Source organism: Bufo gargarizans, chromosome 3 (assembly GCF_014858855.1).
Source record: "Bufo gargarizans isolate SCDJY-AF-19 chromosome 3, ASM1485885v1, whole genome shotgun sequence".
NCBI lineage: Eukaryota > Metazoa > Chordata > Amphibia > Anura > Bufonidae > Bufo > Bufo gargarizans.
The window spans coordinates 247,078,145-247,101,527 of NC_058082.1; the positions used below are offsets into that span (position 1 = coordinate 247,078,145).

A 23,383-nucleotide genomic window follows, 5' to 3' on the forward strand; every position below is an offset into this window, starting at 1 on the left:
AAAGTATGCCTGACCCCAGTGCGCCTGTACCACATGTGTCAAATACCTGATCCTTCATGCTCGCGCTGTGGGGAACTAAGAGGGTCCTTACACCATATGATATGGCTGTGCCCTGTTGTGCAGTTGAACTGGGGTGAGATGTGTTGTTTCATTAACACAAAATTGGGTCCCCCGGTAATATGCGCGCCTATGATATGCTTGTTGGGCCTGGTATCCGAGGTGATTCCTACTAAATACGGCAGGAAACTTCTCTGGCTGCTGATGTTTTATGGAAGGAAAACAATTCTGTTGAATTGGAAACTTCCTAAGCGCCCGACACTTGAAAAGTGATCACAACTTATAAATAAGGATCTTTAGATGTATAAACTGATGTATGCGGCCAGAGGAGTGCCCGATCGTTTCGATAAGATCTAGGCAATATGGGTACATGCCCAGGGTACAGCTTGAGGACAAATCCGAGTGGGACAATGGATTTCTCAGATGTATGAATGAGTGAGTGAGTGTGTGTCGTAACTGGAATCCAGCGCCATCTATATGACCTGGGGAGATCGCACATTGGACTATAGATATATATATATATATATATACAAACCGGATTCCAAAAAAGTTGGGACACTATACAAATCGTGAATAAAAACTGAATGCAATGATGTGGAGGTGCCAACTTCTAATATTTTATTCAGAATAGAACATAAATCACGGAACAAAAGTTTAAACTGAGAAAATTTACCATTTTAAGGGGAAAATATGTTGAATCAGAATTTCATGGTGTCAACAAATCCCCAAAAAGTTGGGACAAGGCCATTTTCACCACTGTGTGGCATCTCCCCTTCTTCTTACAACGCTCAACAGACGTCTGGGGACCGAGGAGACCAGTTTCTCAATTTTAGAAATAGGAATGCTCTCCCATTCTTGTCTAATACAGGCCTCTAACTGTTCAATCATCTTGGGCCTTTTTTGTTGCACCTTCCTCTTTATGATGCGCCAAATGTTCTCTATAGGTGAAAGATCTGGACTGCAGACTGGCAATTTCAGTACCCGGATCCTTCTCCTACACAGCCATGATGTTATGATTGATGCAGAATGTGGTCTGGCATTATCTTGTTGAAAAATGCAGGGTCTTCCCTGAAAGAGATGACGTCTGGATGGGAGCATATGTTGTTCTAGAACCTGAATATATTTTTCTGCATTGATGGTGCCTTTCCAGACATGCAAGCTGTCCATGCCACACGCACTCATGCAACCCCATACCATCAGAGATGCAGGCTTCTGAACTGAGCGTTGATAACAACTTGGGTTGTCCATGTCCTCTTTGGTCCGGATGACATGGCGTCCCAGATTTCCAAAAAGAACTTTGAATCGTGACTCGTCTGACCACAGAACAGTCTTCCATTTTGCCACACTCCATTTTAAATGATCCATGGCCCAGTGAAAACGCCTGAGCTTGTGGATCTTGCTTAGAAATGGCTTCTTCCTTGCACTGTAGAGTTTCAGCTGGCCACGGCGGATGGCACGGTGGATTGTGTTCACTGACAATGGTTTCTGGAAGTATTCCTGAGCCCATTCTGTGATTTCCTTTACAGTAGCATTCCTGTTTGTGGTGCCGTGTCGTTTAAGGGCCCGGAGATCACGGGCATGCAGTATGGTTTTACGGCCTTGACCCTTACGTACAGAGATTGTTCCAGATTCTCTGAATCTTCGGATGATGTTATGCACAGTTGATGATGATAGATGCAAAGTCTTTGCAATTTTTTGCTGGGTAACACCTTTCTGATATTGCTCCACTATCTTTCTGCGCAAGATTGTGGGAATTGGTGATCCTCTACCCATCTTGGCTTCTGAGAGACACTGCCACTCTGAGAAGCTCTTTTTATACCCAATCATGTTGCCAATTGAACTTATTAGTGTTAATTGATCTTCAAGTTCTTCGTTATGCTCAAATTTACTTTTTCCAGCCTCTTATTGCTACTTGTCCAAACTTTTTTGGGATTTGTTGACACCGTGAAAATTTTAATCAACGTATTTTTCCTTTAAAATTATACATTTACTCGGATTAAACGCCTGATCTGTCATCTACGTTCTATTACAAATAAAATATTGACATTTGCCATCTCCACATCATTGCATTCAGTTTTCATTCACAATTTATTTAGTGTCCCAACTTTTTTGGAATCCGGTTTGTATATAAACTACTTTATTAATGGTTTTTGCCCATATTCATACTATATATGCGAACAATGTACCTGCTGAACTTCTAGTATATCGGCGTGTGTGCCTTTACATGTATTTGTTTTCCCCCTTTGGGACTGTTGTATTTTATACCTTTTGCAAAAGAGATAAATAAACACTATAAAAAATTAAAAAAACTTTTAATAATTGGACCTCCACAGAAGTGAACCCCCTTAACTTTGACCTTTACAGCAACCTTCGCCTTTAACAGTGAGTTTCACAGCACACCACCCCCTTGACAATGACCTGCACAGGGGCCCCCCCCCTTAACAGTCGCCTTTACCGCAATGTGCCCCTTAACACTGACTTCCATAGCGCACCATCGCTTGACTGTGACCTCCACAGCAGCCTGCCCCTAGGGTGGCCAGAGGTTCAGTTTTAGGCTGGACAGTCTGGCTTTCAGACTCCCTGTCCTCCGTCTAGCACAGGGCCTGGACGGACACAGGGATGTCCTTTTGAACAGCTCACTCTCAGATAGCAGCACTGTACCTAGAAGTAGATTTTTTTTATTCATATTTCTATCCCTGTCAGCTGAGGAGTGGGAGGGGCATGGCCTAACTGGATAGGGGGCATGTGCTTTTTAAAAGCTCACTCTAAGACAGCAGCACTGTGCTGTCTGAGTGTGAGCTGCAGGGAGAAAGTCACCGTCCCTCCCACCTCTGCAGCTGACAGAAGTTGATTTTTAACTTCATTTTTTCAATCCCTGTCGGCCGAGGAGTGGGCATGGCCTAACCGGGCGTGACTTAGTGGGAACTGGGGGTGGGGTTTAAGTCTGTCTTTTCACGGTGGCCATTACCTGCCCCCTGAACTATGACCTCCACAGCACTCCGCTCTCTTAACAGTGTCATCCACAGCTATTAAGCCATGGCTTAACTTCAATAGCGATTATCCTGGTGACAGATTTCCTTTAAAGCTGACCTACAGCAGTGAAGAAAAATGGCTGGGTTGTTATGGAAACCTGGTGTCACACTGTGTATGTGGAGGCTAACAGCCTGCAAACTTCTATTGGCTAATAAGGGTCATGCGACCTAGCTTCTTTTGGCTTCTTTTTGCATTTTTTGGGAATATCTCAGGAACGGTAGGTCTGAGAGAGCTGAGACCTGGTCTAAAACCTTCCCAGACACCTGATGTACCTGTGTGCCAAATTTCGTGATTTTAAATGGGACGGTGCGGATTGCTTTAGTGGACATACATACACACACATACACCCAGCTGCTAAAATACAGCGCTCTAGATTTTTTTTTATTAAAGCGCAATTTCTGTAACTTACCACTAAGTCAGTTATATGTTTGACCAAATATGGCAGTCACATTTTTAAGTTGAGAATTTTGTATTGATGATGCATGAATGATGATACAAATATCCAAACGGCCCTCTGCAGCAAAAAGGTTCCCCACCCTTGGTCTATGGCAAAGCAGCAGCAAGCAGGAAGAGAGAAGGGGGACGGCACATGCACACTTCGGGCGCTGTCTTCTCATACAGCTGATTGATGGTGGTGCAATATCCCTGCCGATCTGATACTGATGACCTATCCTGAGGATATGTCATCAATATTAAAAGCCCGGAGAACCCTTTTAAGCTGCCGGTTTCAGGTGGGTGTGAACTCTATAACTCAGCGAGGACTTGCTGCATATGACACAGGCTCAACTAATGAGCCCAGTCAATACCCCGCTCTACAGTATGTACACATTTTTCAAAATATGTAAGGTCAGGAACAGGAAGGGGGTGCGAATTGAACTTGTGGAAAAAAACTGTGCTTTTCCTGATGTACAGACGTTATCTTGACTGACAACATTGTAAACACAACAAAATCATATTACAGTAATACAACAAATTGTTTTAAAGCGACCATCCTCTCACACTTGGAGTCAAATTAACCCTGGATACATCTGCAAATAAACCTACTATGATGTAACTGACTTTTTCACACATAACCAGGGGCGTAGCTATAGGGGGTGCAGAGGTAGCAGTTGCTACCGGGCCAAGGAGCCTGAGGGGGCCCAAAGACACTTGTGCCACATAAGAAAACACCAGTTCTACAGAAAGTGCATGCTGTTGAAGTTACACCTCTGGCTGGAGGTAAGGAGTAAGGTCAAGAATTTATCTTTTGCCATTACAATTTTTGCCTCAGGCAGTACGAGAGCTATGTGCTTCCCTGCCCCTAGCCACAAAGCACTGAGGGAAGGGGGCCCAAGATGAACTCTTGCACCAGGGCCCATAAGCCTTTAGCTACGCCCCTGCACATAACCCTTCTATTATGATGAGAAGTCCATGTCATGTTCTGTTATGATGATATGTCAATGTTTTCATTCTATATATTGAAGGTTTATTTGGATTCTGGTGACTGGCTGTTCATTTTCATGTATTTGTTTTTAGCCTACAGGGACGAAATAAAGAAACCATATGTGGCAACAACTACAACAAGAATAGCAACACCTAAACCAAAACTGGGTAAGCGTCCTTCACCTACTGCCCCCTCTTTCATTTAATTGTGACAAAACACTATAAAAGTTTCAGAACTCTGACAAGTCTCTGAAGACTCAGATTTAAGGTCTATGATTGAAGCTATTTTTAGCCAGGTTTCTTTTTGTATTTTTATATTTAATTCATCTTGTTCCTAAATTTAAGTCAGCTATACACATGGGGTCATTCAGTCAACCATGGGATTATTTATAACTGATCCCACCAATGAAATTGAAAATAAACTTGCCAAATCATTAAGTCATTTTTAAAATAAGTGGACAGTGGCGGTCAGCTGATCATGCCTCGCACATGTAGTATTTCCAGTTTATATGATAAAATTTTCAGCAGACAGAAGACTGCCATTGGCCATCTCATTTATATTTTAAACTATAGTTTGCCGAGGTGGACAACGTCTTCCATTTTGGCTGGCTTTTATCTTATGGGCACCTCTAGGGTGTAACCATACTGTCTTTGAATAGGGAAGCTTGGAGAAGGTTGTGTAAGCTAGTAGTTATTGGCTACAACATAAAACTAGAACATTTTAATGTTTTTAGGCTACTTTCATACTTGCGTTTTTGCTGGATCCCGCAGGGTCCAGCAAAAACGCTTCCGTTACTGATAATGGAACCATCGGCATCCGTTATGAATGGATCCGGTTGTTTTATCTTTAACTTACCCAAGACAAATCCATCATGAACTCCATTGAAAGTCAGTGGGGGACAGATCCGTTTTCTATTGTGTCAGAGAAAACTGATCCATTCCCATTGACTTGCATTTTGGGTCATGACGGAAAGCATCGCAGGACGGAAAGCAAACCACAGCGTGCTGAGGTTTGCTCTCCGGTATGAGAACGTAACGGAATGCATTTTGGAGCATACCCTTCTGTTACGTTTTGTCCCCATTGACAATGAATGTAAGTAGCATCCTTGCAAAAATTGTCTTCTTTCTGGAGCTATGTGGTAAGAATTGTATAGTCTATAGCCTTACCCATTTAGAATATTGTAGATTCTATTTGCCAAAGTTGGCTTCTAGTTCACTTGGCATTTTCTTACTCCCATAATAAATGTTCGACACTTATATCCATCTCTTTGTAAATGTCATTCTTGTGTCAGTATGAGTTCACATGTTATTTGGCATTTGACATTTTACAGTCATGGTTTTTATATAAGGACTGGTATTGTAAGGCATTGCATTGTTTCTTTGTGACAAGTGCACATTTCTGAGTATAGTACTATTTTCACACACATTTTCTCAAAATAATATGTTAGTACTAAAAAGTAAACAACTTTATCAAGATTTCACTTTAAAAAGCCTATGGAAATAAATATGAAGATAGATTAGAATTAATAGCATGTGCTTTATGTTCAAGTTCATCCCTAACAAGCTCTTTTCAAACCCTAAATGATGTAATCACTTGGCACAAGTACAAAAATATAATATTTTTTCCAGTTTGTCGGTTTTCACTTGTGACCAAATGTTTGGAGTTGAAGATGAGCAAAAAAAAAAATTCACTTGAACATGTATACATATATAAATACTGAGATTCAGAGTCTCTGGTCCTTAAAAGGGGTTGTCCTATGAAAAATATTCTAGTTTTCAAACCAGCACCTGCATCTAAATACTTTTGTAATTAAATGTAATTAAAAATTTAGTATAACCTCCCGGTTATTCAATAAAATGTATCTGTATAGCACCACCTGCTCTTTGTTATTTTTGTTATTTCTTTGACCTGCTCATGGAGAAGGCCACACAGTCTCAGTTTCATCTTTCAACTGCCTCCTGAGTTGTGATAGGGAGCGCATGGACACGCCCCCTTAGCTTCAGCAGAAAAGACACTCCCCTTGAACTGCCACCCTGTATAAATGTAGCAGAGCAATGCATGGGGATATCTCTGGATCCATGTGAGGTACATGGCTAGAGCTAGCTTTGTTAAAAAGAGATTGCCATGTACTATTTGATGTCTGATTTTCATTTTTTAGATTAGTAATGGATAGTGTTCAGCGAGCACCAAAGTGCTCGTGTGCTTTGGCCGAACACATCAGTATGCTCGTGTGTTCTACCGAGCACAATGGAAGTCAATGGGAGAACCCCAGGCACCCCCTGCTCGGAAGAGAAGAGGGTGTCTGGTTCATAAAAAAAAGATTAGAAATTGATGGAAACCCCATCAAAATGGTTTGGAAACAGCATTAAGAGGATAGCTGGATGCGCCTTAGACTCCTATTATGTACAACATACAATAGACAACCACACAAAGGCAATATGCCAAAAGCCAGGTATGTGCAAGACATCCATCTATCCATGAGACAGATAAGAGCCAGCATACCTTACAATGGCAGCCTTGTGCACTATGATATATTCCAAACCAGCTCTCATCTGACTGAGTACCAGTAAACATCAAAGTTATTTTGCATCTGTTAGTAATGGTATAACCCCGTAAAATATGTCAAAGTGGTATCTTTAGGTATAAAACCTTGATATTGACCACTTAAGCTGGCTATACAGATCTGTCTTTTGTCAGCCAAGCCCGCTGAGAACAGTTTTGGCCGACACACTAATGTGTGTTAGGAGGCAAGGATTGGGTGAAATGGATATATTTACCCAGTCCTTTTCTTCTTAAAGGAAATAAACCTCCACCCATAGAATACACATACATGTTCAGCCTTAGCCAAAGAGGAATCTGGGAGGGAGTCGGGAAAGATAGCAGTTGGCCAAATGATTGTAAGGTCGACAGTTATTGAAGGGATAAGGGCTGTTTGAGACCGAGTGGAAATTCAATACAAAAAGTAGCTCAACTGCTCTGAGGAACCCATCTATTGAGATAATTTAACCTACTATTGTTTTAAACATGACAACAAATGATACCTCCTTTCCCTGCAGTGGAAATTAGTATGGAAAGCTAAATTCCCCCTACAAATAAATGCTCCCAGAATATCCTAGCTATAGATATCTCTGCATTCAGTCAGTCATTGAAGGACTTATTAAAAGAGGATATTATAGCTGGAACACCACTTTGAATCAGTGAATTATCATGGAAACAGTTGCATATAGTATCTGTATATAAAAAAATACTAAAATAAATTGCAACCCCTACATTAAATTTACAAGGCTGCTGTGAACTTCAAGTTTTTTACCACCTAGGATTTTAAATATGACGATATTGGGGGAAACAGAATTTCCACCTATAAACTAATCCATTCTAGCCTGTTAGGCAATATCGCAGAACACAATGCACTTTGGAAATCAATGTGAAAAGCCATATCTGTACCATCACTGTAAACAGATAGGTTAAAGTTCCTAGGAAATATCTAATAAATACATTCTCCAAAATTGAATTTCCATCTCTCTTCTTTGTTGACGAGGTTGAATTGGCAGAAACAAGTTTGTCTACTTGTGTATTTTGAGCTCCTACAAATTCCTGATAATATAAAATCCTAGTGGTTGAGATCTGTACTAAAATGGCAACCATAGAAATTATAATTATACATTCAAGATAGATGTTGTTTGGTGTTTTGGGTCAGTCAGTCAATGGCTACCTGACATGGAACTGCACTAATAGAGCAAGTCCTACAGTATCAGTGCAGTTTCTGATGTTAGAAGAGCTGAAGGACTTGTGAAGACATCATCACACGATCACATGATGTCCTCACAGGTCCAGCACCCAGTGAGCAGTTCAGCAGAAGGAGAAGAACTGCAGAGCAGGTAAGTGACTGGGGAAGTTTGTTGGCACTCTCCTTCCATGCTGCTATCAGTGGGTGAGGAGTGATTTGTAATCACAATACCGCAGTCAGTGGGGGAGAGGGGGTTGGGGGTAACAATGCTAAAGTCAGTGGGAGAGCTGTGGTTAGGGTTAATAATGCTGTCAGTAAGGTAGGGGTAGTTGGGGTAACAATACTGCTGTCAGTGGGGGAGGAGTGTTTTGGGGTAATAAAGCTGCTGTCAGTGAGGTAGGGGTGGTTGGGGTATCAATGCTGCTGTCAGTGGAAGATGGGTGGTTAGGGGTAATAATGCTGTCAGTGAGGCAGGGGTGGTTAGAGTATCAATGCTGCTCTCAGTGGAAGATGGATGGTTAGGGGTAATAATGCTGTCAGTGAGGTAGAGGTGGTTAGGGAGGATAATGCTGCTGACAGTAGGGAAGGGGTAGTTAAGTGTAATAATGCTGCTGTCAGCGGGAGATGGATGATTAGTGTTAATAATGTGAGTGGTGTAGAGGTGGTTAGGGGTAAGGCCTCTTTCACACAGGTGTCGCGTGTGAGGACCGGATAGGATGCGGGTGCGTCGCGGGAAAATCGTGCAATTTTGCCTGTCAGTGGGATGAGTTTTGTATGCGATTGTGTTGCATTCTTCAGTTTTTCCGCTCGTAAGAAAAAACTGAATGTGGTACCCAGACCCAAACCCAGACTTTTTCACTGAAGTCGGGTTTGGGTTAGGTATTCTGTAGATTTTAATATTTTCCCTTATAACATGGTTATAAGGGAAAATAATAGCATTCTTAATACAGAATGCTAAGTAAATCAGGGATGAACAGGTTAAAAAAATTAAAATTAAACTCACCTCATCCACTTGTTCGCGCTGCACGGCTAGTCTTCTTTCTTCTTCTTTGATGACCTGGGAGGAAAAGGACCTTTGGTGACGTTACTGAGCTCATCACATGGTCCATTTTCACGCAGCCCTATTCACTTCTATGGGGCCTGCGTTGCGTGAAAAACGCACAATATAGAGCATGCTGTGCTTTTCACTCAACACACAAGTGGTGTGAAAATCACCGCTCATGTGCACAGCTCCATAGAAATGAATGGGTTCGGATTCAGTGCTGGTGCAATACGTTCACCAAAACTCGCCCGTGTGAAAGGGGCCTAATAGTGCTGCTGACAGTGGGGGAGGGGCAGTTAAGTATTAAAAATGTTGCTGATACTGGGGGAGGGGTGGTTAAGGATAATAGTGTTGCTGTAAGTGGGAGAGGGACGGTAAGCGGTAAAAATGCTGCTATCAGTGGTGGAGGGGGTTTTGTGTGCTGCTCTGTAATATTTATTTGGTGCTGCTGGGAGGTACTTTTTGCTGCATTGTGGTATTTGTTGGTGCTGTTGGGAGGTATTTTGTGCTGCATTGTAAAATTTATTTGGTGCTGCTGGGGGTACTTTTTGCTGCATTTTGGTATTTATTGGTGTTGTTGGGAGGTATTTTGTGCTGCATTGTGGTAATGCATATGTCTGACCATATGATCAGGTGTATCTATGTTCCATTTTTATTTTCGTTCTGTTATTGAAGATAAGGACTGCAACAAAATAATGGAAATTTTTCTGCAGAGGACATTGCCCGCCACCTTCTTTCCATTATATTGGGTGGGGGGAATGGAGATATTTTATGTGGGCTGGTGGAGTTTGTGTGCCAGGGCTGTTTTCTAATCCCTTCCTGGCCCTTCTTATAACTTCTGTTAAGCCTTTTTAGTCTATGAAGGGAATAAGGTCACACAGCAGGTGTGGAATCCTTGTGAGTGAATGATATTAAATTACCAGAGTTATGACAAGGACGATTGAAAGATACTAATTGTTTATGTAGCACTTGCTGTGAGAAGACAGTGCTGAACTGGAGAATCTCCAGGATGGCCACATTTCAATGATGATATTTATTGTACAGCTGTAACAGTTCTGGCAGACGTTTGGGTACTTTCTTCTATTAACTGGCTCAGTCTTCTACTCAATAACATAGTAACATAGTAATATAGTTTATCAGGCCGCAAAAAGACATTTGTCTATCCAGTTCGGCCTGTTATCCTGCAAGTTGAGCCAGAGGAAGGCAAAAAAAAAACTGTGAGGTAGAAGCCAATTTTCCCCACTTAAGGGGAAAAAAATTCCTTCCTAACTCCAATCAGGAAATCAAAACAACTCCCTGAATCAACGACCCATCTCTAGTAACTATGACCTGTAATATTATTACACTCCAGAAATACATCCAGGCCCCTCTTGAACTCTTTTAGTGAACTCACCATCACCACCTCCTCAGGCAGAGAGTTCCATAGTCTCACTGCTCTTCTATGTTTGTGTACAAACCTTCTTTCCTCCAGACGCAGAGGATGTCCCCTCGTCACAGTCACAGTCTTGGGGATAAATAGATGATGGGAGAGATCTCTGTAATGACCCCTGATATACTTATACAGGTCCTTCTAAAAAAATTAGCATATTGTGATAAAGTTCATTATATTCTGTAATGTACTGATAAACATTAGACTTTCATATATTTTAGATTCATTACACACCAACTGAAGTAGTTCAAGCCTTTTATTGTTTTAATATTGATGATTTGGGCATACAGCTCATGAAAACCCAAATTTCCTATCTCTAAAAATTAGCATATTTCATCCGACCAATAAAAGAAAAGTGTTTTTAATACAAAAAAAGTCAACCTTCAAATAATGATGTTCAGTTATGCACTCAATACTTGGTCGGGAATCCTTTTGCAGAAATGACTGCTTCAATGCGGCGTGGCATGGAGGCAATCAGCCTGTGGCACTGCTGAGGTGTTATGGAGGCCCAGGATGCTTCGATAGCGGCCTTAAGCTCATCCAGAGTGTTGGGTCTTGCGTCTCTCAACTTTCTCTTCCCAATATCCCACAGACTCTCTATGGGGTTCAGGTCAGGAGAGTTGGCAGGCCAATTGAGCACAGTAATACCATGGTCAGTAAACCATTTACCAGTGGTTTTGGCACTGTGAGCAGGTGCCAGGTCGTGCTGAAAAATGAAATCTTCATCTCCATAAAGCTTTTCAGCAGATGGAAGCATGAAGTGCTCCAAAATCTCCTGATAGCTAGCTGCATTGACCCTGCCCTTGATAAAACACAGTGGACCAACACCAGCAGCTGATATGGCACCCCAGACCATCACTGACTGTGGGTACTTGACACTGGACTTCAGGCATTTTGGCATTTCCCTCTCCCCAGTCTTCCTCCAGACTCTGGCACCTTGATTTCCGAATGACATGCAACAGTCCAGTGCTGCTTCTCTGTAGCCCAGGTCAGGCGCTTCTGCTGCTGTTTCTGGTTCAAAAGTGGCTTGACCTGGGGAATGCGGCACCTGCAGCCCATTTCCTGCACACGCCTGTACACGGTGGCTCTGGATGTTTCTACTCCAGACTCAGTCCACTGCTTCCGCAGGTCCCCCAAGGTCTGGAATCGATCCTTCTTCACAATCTTCCTCAGGGTCCGGTCACCTCTTCTCGTTGTGCAGCGTTTTCTGCCACACTTTTTCCTTCCCACAGACTTCCCACTGAGGTGCCTTGATACAGCACTCTGGGAACAGCCTATTCGTTCAGAAATTTCTTTCTGTGTCTTACCCTCTTGCTTGAGGGTGTCAATGATGGCCTTCTGGACAGCAGTCAGGTCGGCAGTCTTACCCATGATTGCCGTTTTGAGTAATGAACCAGGCTGGGAGTTTTTAAAAGCCTCAGGAATCTTTTGCAGGTGTTTAGAGTTAATTAGTTGATTCAGATGATTAGGTTAATAGCTCGTTTAGAGAACCTTTTCATGATATGCTAATTTTTTTAGATAGGAATTTGGGGTTTTCATGAGCTGTATGCCAAAATCATCAATATTAAAACAATAAAGGGCTTGAACTACTTCAGTTGGTGTGTAATAAATCTAAAATATATGAAAGTCTAATGTTTATCAGTACATTACAGAAAATAATGAACTTTATCACAATATGCTAATTTTTTTAGAAGGACCTGTACATAGTTATTAGATCTTCCCTCAGTCGTCTTTTTTCTAAAGTGAATAACCCTAATTTTGATAATCTTTCTGGGTACTGTAGTCCACCAATTCAAGTTATTACTTTAGTTGCCCTCATCTGACCCCTCTGCAGCTCTGCTATGTCTGTCTTGTTCACAGGAGCCCAGAACTGTACACAGTACATCTGCCACTTATCTGCCCAAGCCTCCAATCTATCCAGATCTCTCTATATCAGTATACTGTCCTCTTGCGTGTTAATAACTTTACACAGTTTAGTGTCATCTGCAAAAATGTATATTTTACTGTGCAAGCCTTCTACAAGATCCTTAATAAATATATTGAAGAGAATAGGGTCCAATACTGACCCCTGAGGTACTCCACTAGTGACAGTGACCCAATCTGAGTGTGTACCATTAATAACCACCCTCTGTTTTGAATATTGGCACTACATTTGCTATGCGCCAATCCTGTTGAACATTCCCTGTCAGCATAGAGTCCTTAAATATCAGAAATAAGGGTTAGGCTATGATATTAATTTATTCTATTAGGATACGGGGGTGTATGCCATTTGGTCCTGGCAATTTGTCTATTTTAATCTATTTAAGAAGCCGTTGTACTTATCCCTGGGTCATGCGGAATTTACTATTACATTCTGCATTTCATCTACCAGTTTATTTCCCTCAGTGAATACAGTGGAGAAAAAAATATTTATTAGCTTTGCTTTCTCCTCATTGCTCTCTGCAACTCCCCCTTCATTACTCAGTAGAGGACCAACACCTTCAGATTTATACTTTTTACCATTTATATAATTGAAGAACATTTTAGGGTTAGTTTTGCTCTCCTTAGCAATTAATCTCTCGGTCTCTAGTTTGGCTACTTTTATTTGTTTTTTACATATTCTATTTTTTACCTTATAGTTTTTCAGTGCTTCCTCGCTACCCTCCTGTTCTAGGGATTTAAATGCTTTATTTTTGTCATTTATTACTTTCTTTACAGTTCTATTTATCCACATAGTTTTTTCTTATTCCTTAACCGTTTATTCTAATAAGGTATGTACCTCTAACAATTAGATTTTAGGATGCTTTTAAAAATATCTCATTTTGTGGCTGTATTTTTTTTTTTTGCGGACTTTGTCCCCGTTAGTTAGGCATATGGCCTCTCTTAGTTGGCTAAATTTGCTTTCTTGAAGTTTGGTATTTTTGTTCCTCCCTGAAGAAACACTTTTTTGAATGACATTTGGAAAGTTATTACTTTATGGTCACTATTAGGGATGAGCGAACTCGAACTGTATAGTTCGGGTTCGTACCGAATTTTGGGGTGTCCGTGACACGGACCCGAACCCGGACATTTTCGTAAAAGTCCGGGTTCGGGTTCGGTGTTCGTCGCTTTCTTGGCGCTTTTGTGACGCTTTCTTGGCGCTTTTTGAAAGGCTGCAAAGCAGCCAATCAACAAGCGTCATACTACTTGCCCCAAGAGGCCGTCACAGCCATGCCTACTATTGGCATGGCTGTGATTGGCCAGAGCACCATGTGACCCAGCCTCTATTTAAGCTGGAGTCACATAGCGCCGCCCGTCACTCTGCTCTGATTAGCGTAGGGAGAGGTTGCGGATGCGACAGTAGGGCGAGATTAGGCAGATTAACTCCTCCAAAGGACTTCACTTGATTAATCGATCGATCTGCAGCTGTGCATCATTGAGCTGCTGAAATTCAAATGCTCACTCACTGTTTTTAGGCTGCCCAGACCGTTTGTCAGTCACTTTTTTCTGGGGTGATCGGCGGCCATTTTGTGTCTTGTGCGGTGCTGCGACCAAGTGCATCCAAGCTGCGACCAAGTGCATTTAACCCTCAATGGTGTGGTTGTTTTTTGGCTAAAGCCTACATCAGGGTGAAGCTGTCACACCAAGTGCATTTAACCAGCAATAGTCTGTTCATTCTTTTGGCCATATACTAAATCAGGGGCAAGCTGCGCCTGTCACCAAGTGCATTTAACCCTCAATGGTGTGGTTGTTTTTTGGCTAAAGCCTACATCAGGGTGAAGCTGTCACACCAAGTGCATTTAACCAGCAATAGTCTGTTCATTTTTTGGCCATATACTACATCAGGGGCAAGCTGCGCCCGTCACCAAGTGCATTTAACCCTCAGTAGTGTGGTGCGTCAAGCTGTGACACCAAGTGCATTTAACCAGCAATAGTCTGTTCATTTTTTGGCCATATACTAAATCAGGGGCAAGCTGCGCCCGTCACCAAGTGCATTTAACCAGCAATAGTGTGGTTATTTTTTGGCCATATCCCAGTCTAATTCTGTCACTAAATCCATACCGGTCACCCAGCGCCTAAATACTAGGCCTCAAATTTATATCCCGCTAAATCTCTCGTTACCGCTGTCCTGTTGTGGCTGGGAAAGTTATTTAGTGTCCGTCAAAGCACATTTTTTGTTCTGGGTTGAAATACAATTCCCAATTTAGCAATTTCATAATTTAGTGGTTCCTGCTATATCAGAGCTATTTGAAATCTATCCCTAAAAGGGTATATAATATTCAAGGTGCACATTGGGTCATTCAGAATAACTTCACACACACCCGCTACTGTGTATTTCCAAGTCTAATTCTGTCACTAAACCCATACCTGTCACCCAGCGCCTAAATACTAGGCCTCAAATTTATATCCTGCTAAATCTCTCGTTACCGCTGTCCTGTTGTGGCTGGGAAAGTTATTTAGTGTCCGTCAAAGCACATTTTTTGTTCTGGGTTGAAATACAATTCCCAATTTAGCAATTTCATAATTTAGTGGTTTCTGCTATATCAGAGCTATTTGAAATCTATCCCTAAAAGGGTATATAATATTCAAGGTGCACATTGGGTCATTCAGAATAACTTCACACACACCCGCTACTGTGTATTTCTAAGTCTAATTCTGTCACTAAACCCATACCTGTCACCCAGCGCCTAAATACTAGGCCTCAAATTTATATCCTGCTAAATCTCTCGTTAACGCTGTCCTGTTGTGGCTGGGAAAGTTATTTAGTGTCCGTCAAAGCACATTTTTTGTTCTGGGTTTAAATACAATTCCCAATTTAACAATTTCATAATTTAGTGGTTTCTGCTATATCAGAGCTATTTGAAATCTATCCCTAAAAGGGTATATAATATTCAAGGTGCACATTGGGTCATTCAGAATAACTTCACACACACCCGCTACTGTGTATTTCCAAGTCTAATTCTGTCACTAAACCCATACCTGTCACCCAGCGCCTAAATACTAGGCCTCAAATTTATATCCTGCTAAATCTCTCGTTAACGCTGTCCTGTTGTGGCTGGGAAAGTTATTTAGTGTCCGTCAAAGCACATTTTTTGTTCTGGGTTGAAATACAATTCCCAATTTAGCAATTTCATAATTTAGTGGTTTCTGCTATATCAGAGCTATTTGAAATCTATCCCTAAAAGGGTATATAATATTCAAGGTGCACATTGGGTCATTCAGAATAACTTCACACACACCCGCTACTGTGTATTTCTAAGTCTAATTCTGTCACTAAACCCATACCTGTCACCCAGCGCCTAAATACTAGGCCTCAAATTTATATCCTGCTAAATCTCTCGTTAACGCTGTCCTGTTGTGGCTGGGAAAGTTATTTAGTGTCCGTCAAAGCACATTTTTTGTTCTGGGTTTAAATACAATTCCCAATTTAACAATTTCATAATTTAGTGGTTTCTGCTATATCAGAGCTATTTGAAATCTATCCCTAAAAGGGTATATAATATTCAAGGTGCACATTGGGTCATTCAGAATAACTTCACACACACCCGCTACTGTGTATTTCCAAGTCTAATTCTGTCACTAAACCCATACCTGTCACCCAGCGCCTAAATACTAGGCCTCAAATTTATATCCTGCTAAATCTCTCGTTACCGCTGTCCTGTTGTGGCTGGGAAAGTTATTTAGTGTCCGTCAAAGCACATTTTTTGTTCTGGGTTGAAATACAATTCCCAATTTAGCAATTTCATAATTTAGTGGTTTCTGCTATATCAGAGCTATTTGAAATCTATCCCTAAAAGGGTATATAATATTCAAGGTGCACATTGGGTCATTCAGAATAACTTCACACACACCCGCTACTGTGTATTTCTAAGTCTAATTCTGTCACTAAACCCATACCTGTCACCCAGCGCCTAAATACTAGGCCTCAAATTTATATCCTGCTAAATCTCTCGTTAACGCTGTCCTGTTGTGGCTGGGAAAGTTATTTAGTGTCCGTCAAAGCACATTTTTTGTTCTGGGTTTAAATACAATTCCCAATTTAACAATTTCATAATTTAGTGGTTTCTGCTATATCAGAGCTATTTGAAATCTATCCCTAAAAGGGTATATAATATTCAAGGTGCACATTGGGTCATTCAGAATAACTTCACACACACCCGCTACTGTGTATTTCCAAGTCTAATTCTGTCACTAAACCCATACCTGTCACCCAGCGCCTAAATACTAGGCCTCAAATTTATATCCTGCTAAATCTCTCGTTAACGCTGTCCTGTTGTGGCTGGGAAAGTTATTTAGTGTCCGTCAAAGCACATTTTTTGTTCTGGGTTGAAATACAATTCCCAATTTAGCAATTTCATAATTTAGTGGTTTCTGCTATATCAGAGCTATTTGAAATCTATCCCTAAAAGGGTATATAATATTCAAGGTGCACATTGGGTCATTCAGAATAACTTCACACACACCCGCTACTGTGTATTTCTAAGTCTAATTCTGTCACTAAACCCATACCTGTCACCCAGCGCCTAAATACTAGGCCTCAAATTTATATCCTGCTAAATCTCTCGTTAACGCTGTCCTGTTGTGGCTGGGAAAGTTATTTAGTGTCCGTCAAAGCACATTTTTTGTTCTGGGTTTAACCCCTTAAGGACACAGGGCGTACAGGTACGCCCTTGTGCCCTGGTACTTAAGGACACAGGGCGTACATGTACGCCCTGTGCATTTTCGATCACTGCCGTGCGGCTGGCAGTGATCGGAACCCGGTGCCTGCTCAAATCATTGAGCAGGCACCTAGGCTAAATGCGCGGGGGGGTCCCGTGACCCCCCCATGTCGGCGATCGCGGCAAACCGCAGGTCAATTCAGACCTGCGGTTTGCTGCGATTTCTGCAGTTTCTGATCCCCGCGGTCCCTGACCGCGGGGATCAGAAACTTTTGCATTTGTAAAATATAAATGTATCCCTCCCCCCTGCACCCCTTAGTGATTTTTGCCCGGTGGGAGGTGCAGGGGGAGGGTTGCGGGCGGTGCGGGCGGTGCGGGAGGCGGGCGGTGCGGTAGGCGGGATCGCGATCCCCCGCCCGCCTCCCATTGCGTAATCGTTGGCGTCTAGTGGGTTATACCAGGGTGCCAGCACATTGCTGGCACCCTGGTATAAACGGCTGACATCGGTGATGCGATGTCAGCCGTTTAACCCTTTCCATACAGCGGTCCGTACGGACCGCTGTATGGAAAAGGTTAACAGTAAGAGGGAGCTCCCTCCCTCTCCGATCGGGGGGCTGCTGTGCCTTTGCAGCCCCCCGATGGGAGAGGGAGAGAGCTCCCAGGCAGCCCCCCCAAGCCCCGTCCTTACCCTTCCCCGTCTGCGAAGTTCTGGCCACTACTGAGCAGACGGGGAAGGTTCCCATGGCAACAGGACGCCTCTCAGGCGTCCTGCTGTCCATGGTGCTGAACAGATCTGTGCTGAAAGCATAGATCTGTTCAGTGTAAGTAAAATACAGTTACAGATACCTATATAGGTTCTGTACTGTATTTTACAGACATCAGACCCACTGGATCTTCAAGAACCAAGTGGGTCTGGGTCAAAAAAAAAGTGAAAAAAGTGAAAAATAAAGTAAAAATCAAAAAACACATTTATCACTGATTAAAAATGAAAAAAATAAAATTCCCTACACATGTTTGGTATCGCCGCGTCCGTAACGACCTGATCTATAAAACGGTCATGTTACTTTACCCGAACGGTGAACGCCATAAAAATAAAAAATTAAAAACTATGATGAAATTGGAATTTTGCCCACCTTACTTCCCAAAAAAAGGTAATAAAAGTGATCAAAAAAGTCGCATCTACGCCAAAATTGTAACAATCAAACCGTTATCTCATCCCGCAAAAATCATACCCTACCCAAGATAATCGCCCAAAAACTGAAAAAGTTATGGCTCTTAGACTATGGAAACACTAAAACATGATTTATTTTGTTTCAAAAATGAAATCATTGTGTAAAACTTACATAAAAAAAAAAGTATACATATTAGGTATCGCCGCGTCCGTATTGAACGGCTCTATAAAAATATCACATGAACTAACCCCTCAGATGACCACCGTAAAAAAATTAAAATAAAAACGGTGTAAAAAAAGCCATTTTTTGTCATCTTCCGTCACAAAAAGTGTAATAGCAAGCAATCAAAAAGTCATGTGCACCCCAAAATAGTGCCAATCAAACCGTCATCTCATCCCACAAAAAATGAGACCCTACTTAAGATAATCGCCCAAAAATTTAAAAAACTATGGCTCTTAGACTATGGAGACACTAAAACATTTTTTTTGTTTTAAAAATGAAATTATTGTGTAAAACGTACATAAATAAAAAAAATTGTATACATATTGGGTATCACCGCGTCCGTGACAACCTGCTCTTTAAAATTACGTCATGATCTAACCTGTCAGATGAATGGTGTAAATAACAAAAAAAAAAAACGGTGCCAAAAAAGCAATTTCTTGTTACCTTGCCGCACAAAAAGTGTAATATAGAGCAACCAAAAATCATATGTACCCTAAACTTGTACCAACAAAACTGCCACCCTATCCCGTAGTTTCTAAAATGGGGTCACTTTTTTGGAGTTTCTACTCTAGGGGTGCATCAGGGGGCTTCAAATGGGACATGGTGTCAAAAAAACCAGTCCAGCAAAATCTGCCTTCCAAAAACCGTATGGCATTCCTTTCCTTCTGCGCCCTGCCGTGTGCCCGTACAGCGGTTTACGACCACATATGGGGTGTTTCTGTAAACTACAGAATCAGGGCCATAAATAATGAGTTTTGTTTGGCTGTTAACCCTTGCTTTGTAACTGGAAAAAAAATATTAAAATGGAAAATCTGCCAAAAAAGTGAAATTTTGAAATTGTATCTCTATTTTCCATTAAATCTTGTGCAACACCTAAAGGGTTGACAAAGTTTGTGAAATCAGTTTTGAATACCTTGAGGGGTGTAGTTTCTTAGATGGGGTCACTTTTTTGGAGTTTCTACTCTAGGGGTGCATCAGGGGGGCTTCAAATGGGACATGGTGTAAAAAAAACTGTCCAGCAAAATCTGGCTTCCAAAAACCATACGGCGCACCTTTCCCTCTACGCCCTGCCGTGTGCCCGTACAGCAGTTTACGGCCACATATTGGGTGTTTCTGTAAACTACAGAATCAGGGCCATGAATAATGAGTTTTGTTTGGCTGTTAACCCTTGCTTTGTAACTGGAAAAAAAATATTAAAATGGAAAATCTGCCAAAAAAAGTGAAATTTTGAAATTGTATCTCTATTTTCCATTAAATCTTGTGCAACACCTAAAGGGTTGACAAAGTTTGTGAAATCAGTTTTGAATACCTTGAGGGGTGTAGTTTCTTAGATGGGGTCACTTTTTTGGAGTTTCTACTCTAGGGGTGCATCAGGGGGGCTTCAAATGGGACATGGTGTAAAAAAAACTGTCCAGCAAAATCTGGCTTCCAAAAACCATACGGCGCACCTTTCCCTCTACGCCCTGCCGTGTGCCCGTACAGCAGTTTACGGCCACATATTGGGTGTTTCTGTAAACTACAGAATCAGGGCCATGAATAATGAGTTTTGTTTGGCTGTTAACCCTTGCTTTGTAACTGGAAAAAAAATATTAAAATGGAAAATCTGCCAAAAAAAGTGAAATTTTGAAATTGTATCTCTATTTTCCATTAAATCTTGTGCAACACCTAAAGGGTTAACAAAGTTTGTAAAATCAGTTTTGAATACCTTGAGGGGTGTAGTTTCTTAGATGGGGTCACTTTTATGGAGTTTCTACTCTAGGGGTGCATCAGGGGGCTTCAAATGGGACATGGTTTCAAAAAAACTGTCCAGCAAAACATGCCTTCCAAAAACCAAACGGCGCACCTTTCACTCTACGCCCCGCTGTGTGGCCGTACAGTAGTTTACGGCCACATATGGCGTGTTTCTGTAAACGGCAGAGTCAGGGCCATAAAGATACAGTCTTGTTTGGCTGTTAACCCTTGCTTTGTTAGTGGAAAAAATGGGTTAAAATGGAAAATTAGGCAAAAAAATGAAATTCTCAAATTTCATCCCCATTTGCCAATAACTCTTGTGCAACACCTAAAGGGTTAACAAAGTTTGTAAAATCAGTTTTGAATACCTTAAGGGGTGTAGTTTCTTAGATGGGGTCACTTTTATGGAGTTTCTACTCTAGGGGTGCATCAGCGGGCTTCAAATGGGACATGGTGTCAAAAAACCAGTCCAGCAAAACATGCCTTCCAAAAACCAAACGGCGCACCTTTCACTCTACGCCCCGCTGTGTGGCCGTACAGTAGTTTACGGCCACATATGGGGTGTTTCTGTAAACGGCAGAGTCAGGGCAATAAAGATACAGTCTTGTTTGGCTGTTAACCCTTGCTTTGTTAGTGGAAAAAATTGGTTAAAATGGAAAATTAGGCAATAAAATGAAATTCTCAAATTTCATCCCCATTTGCCAATGACTCTTGTGCAACACCTAAAGGGTTAACAAAGTTTGTAAAATCAGTTTTGAATACCTTGAGGGGTGTAGTTTATAGAATGGGGTAATTTTTGGGTGGTTTCTATTATGTAAGCCTCGCAAAGTGACTTCAGAGCTGTAGTATTCCCTAAAAATTGGGTTTTTGTAAATTTCTGAAAAATTTCAAGATTTGCTTCTAAACTTCTAAGCCTTGTAACATCCCCAAAAAATAAAATATCATTCCCAAAATAATTCAAACATGAAGTAGACATATGGGGAATGTAAAGTCATCACAATTTTTAAGGGTATTACTATGTATTACAGAAGTAGAGAAACTGAAACTTTGAAATTTGCTAATTTTTCCCAATTTTTGGTAAATTTGACATTTTTTTATGCAAAAAAAAATATTTTTTTTAACTTTATTTTACCAGTGTCATGAAGTACAATATGTGACGAAAAAACAATCTCAGAATGGCCTGGATAAGTCAAAGCGTTTTAAAGTTATCATCACTTAAAGTGACACTGGTCAGATTTTCAAAAAATGGCCTGGTCCTAAGGTGTAAAAAGGCTGTGTCCCTAAGGGGTTAAATACAATTCCCAATTTAACAATTTCATAATTTAGTGGTTTCTGCTATATCAGAGCTATTTGAAATCTATCCCTAAAAGGGTATATAATATTCAAGGTGCACATTGGGTCATTCAGAATAACTTCACACACACCCGCTACTGTGTATTTCCAAGTCTAATTCTGTCACTAAACCCATACCTGTCACCCAGCGCCTAAATACTAGGCCTCAAATTTATATCCTGCTAAATCTCTCGTTACCGCTGTCCTGTTGTGGCTGGGAAAGTTATTTAGTGTCCGTCAAAGCACATTTTTTGTTCTGGGTTGAAATACAATTCCCAATTTAGCAATTTCATAATTTAGTGGTTTCTGCTATATCAGAGCTATTTGAAATCTATCCCTAAAAGGGTATATAATATTCAAGGTGCACATTGGGTCATTCAGAATAACTTCACACACACCCGCTACTGTGTATTTCTAAGTCTAATTCTGTCACTAAACCCATACCTGTCACCCAGCGCCTAAATACTAGGCCTCAAATTTATATCCTGCTAAATCTCTCGTTAACGCTGTCCTGTTGTGGCTGGGAAAGTTATTTAGTGTCCGTCAAAGCACATTTTTTGTTCTGGGTTTAAATACAATTCCCAATTTAACAATTTCATAATTTAGTGGTTTCTGCTATATCAGAGCTATTTGAAATCTATCCCTAAAAGGGTATATAATATTCAAGGTGCACATTGGGTCATTCAGAATAACTTCACACACACCCGCTTCTGTGCATTTCCAAGTCTAATTCTGTCACTAAATCCATACCGGTCACCCAGCGCCTAAATACTAGGCCTCAAATTTATATCCCGCTGAATTTGAATACAATACATTGGGCCAAATAATATATTTGTTGTTGTGGTGAACCATAACAATGAGAAAAACATCTAGTAAGGGACGCGGACGTGGACATGGTCGTGGTGGTGTTAGTGGACCCTCTGGTGCTGGGAGAGGACGTGGCCGTTCTGCCACATCCACACGTCCTAGTGTACCAACTACCTCAGGTCCCAGTAGCCGCCAGAATTTACAGCGATATATGGTGGGGCCCAATGCCGTTCTAAGGATGGTAAGGCCTGAGCAGGTACAGGCATTAGTCAATTGGGTGGCCGACAGTGGATCCAGCACGTTCACATTATCTCCCACCCAGTCTTCTGCAGAAAGCGCACAGATGGCGCCTGAAAACCAACCCCATCAGTCTGTCACATCACCCCCATGCATACCAGGGAAACTGTCTCAGCCTCAAGTTATGCAGCAGTCTCTTATGCTGTTTGAAGACTCCGCTGGCAGGGTTTCCCAAGGGCATCCACCTAGCCCTTCCCCAGCGGTGAAAGACATAGAATGCACTGACGCACAACCACTTATGTTTCCTGATGATGAGGACATGGGAATACCACCTCAGCATGTCTCTGATGATGACGAAACACAGGTGCCAACTGCTGCGTCTTTCTGCAGTGTGCAGACTGAACAGGAGGTCAGGGATCAAGACTGGGTGGAAGACGATGCAGGGGACGATGAGGTCCTAGACCCCACATGGAATGAAGGTCGTGCCACTGACTTTCACAGTTCGGAGGAAGAGGCAGTGGTGAGACCGAGCCAACAGCGTAGCAAAAGAGGGA

At 41.6% G+C, this 23,383-nt stretch overlaps 1 protein-coding gene across 7 annotated transcripts in view; it reads left to right on the forward strand.

Annotated features, from left to right (window-relative positions):
- The window catches only part of LOC122930979 (ABI family member 3 binding protein), a 407,440-nt gene that overhangs the window by 181,628 nt on the left and 202,429 nt on the right, over positions 1-23,383 (forward strand). For all 7 annotated transcript variants that reach the window (XM_044284793.1, XM_044284797.1, XM_044284795.1 and 4 more), the window contains exon 9: positions 4,606-4,680. In XM_044284793.1, the coding sequence (XP_044140728.1) occupies positions 4,606-4,680 (75 nt within the window). The remainder of the gene's footprint in view (positions 1-4,605; positions 4,681-23,383) is intronic.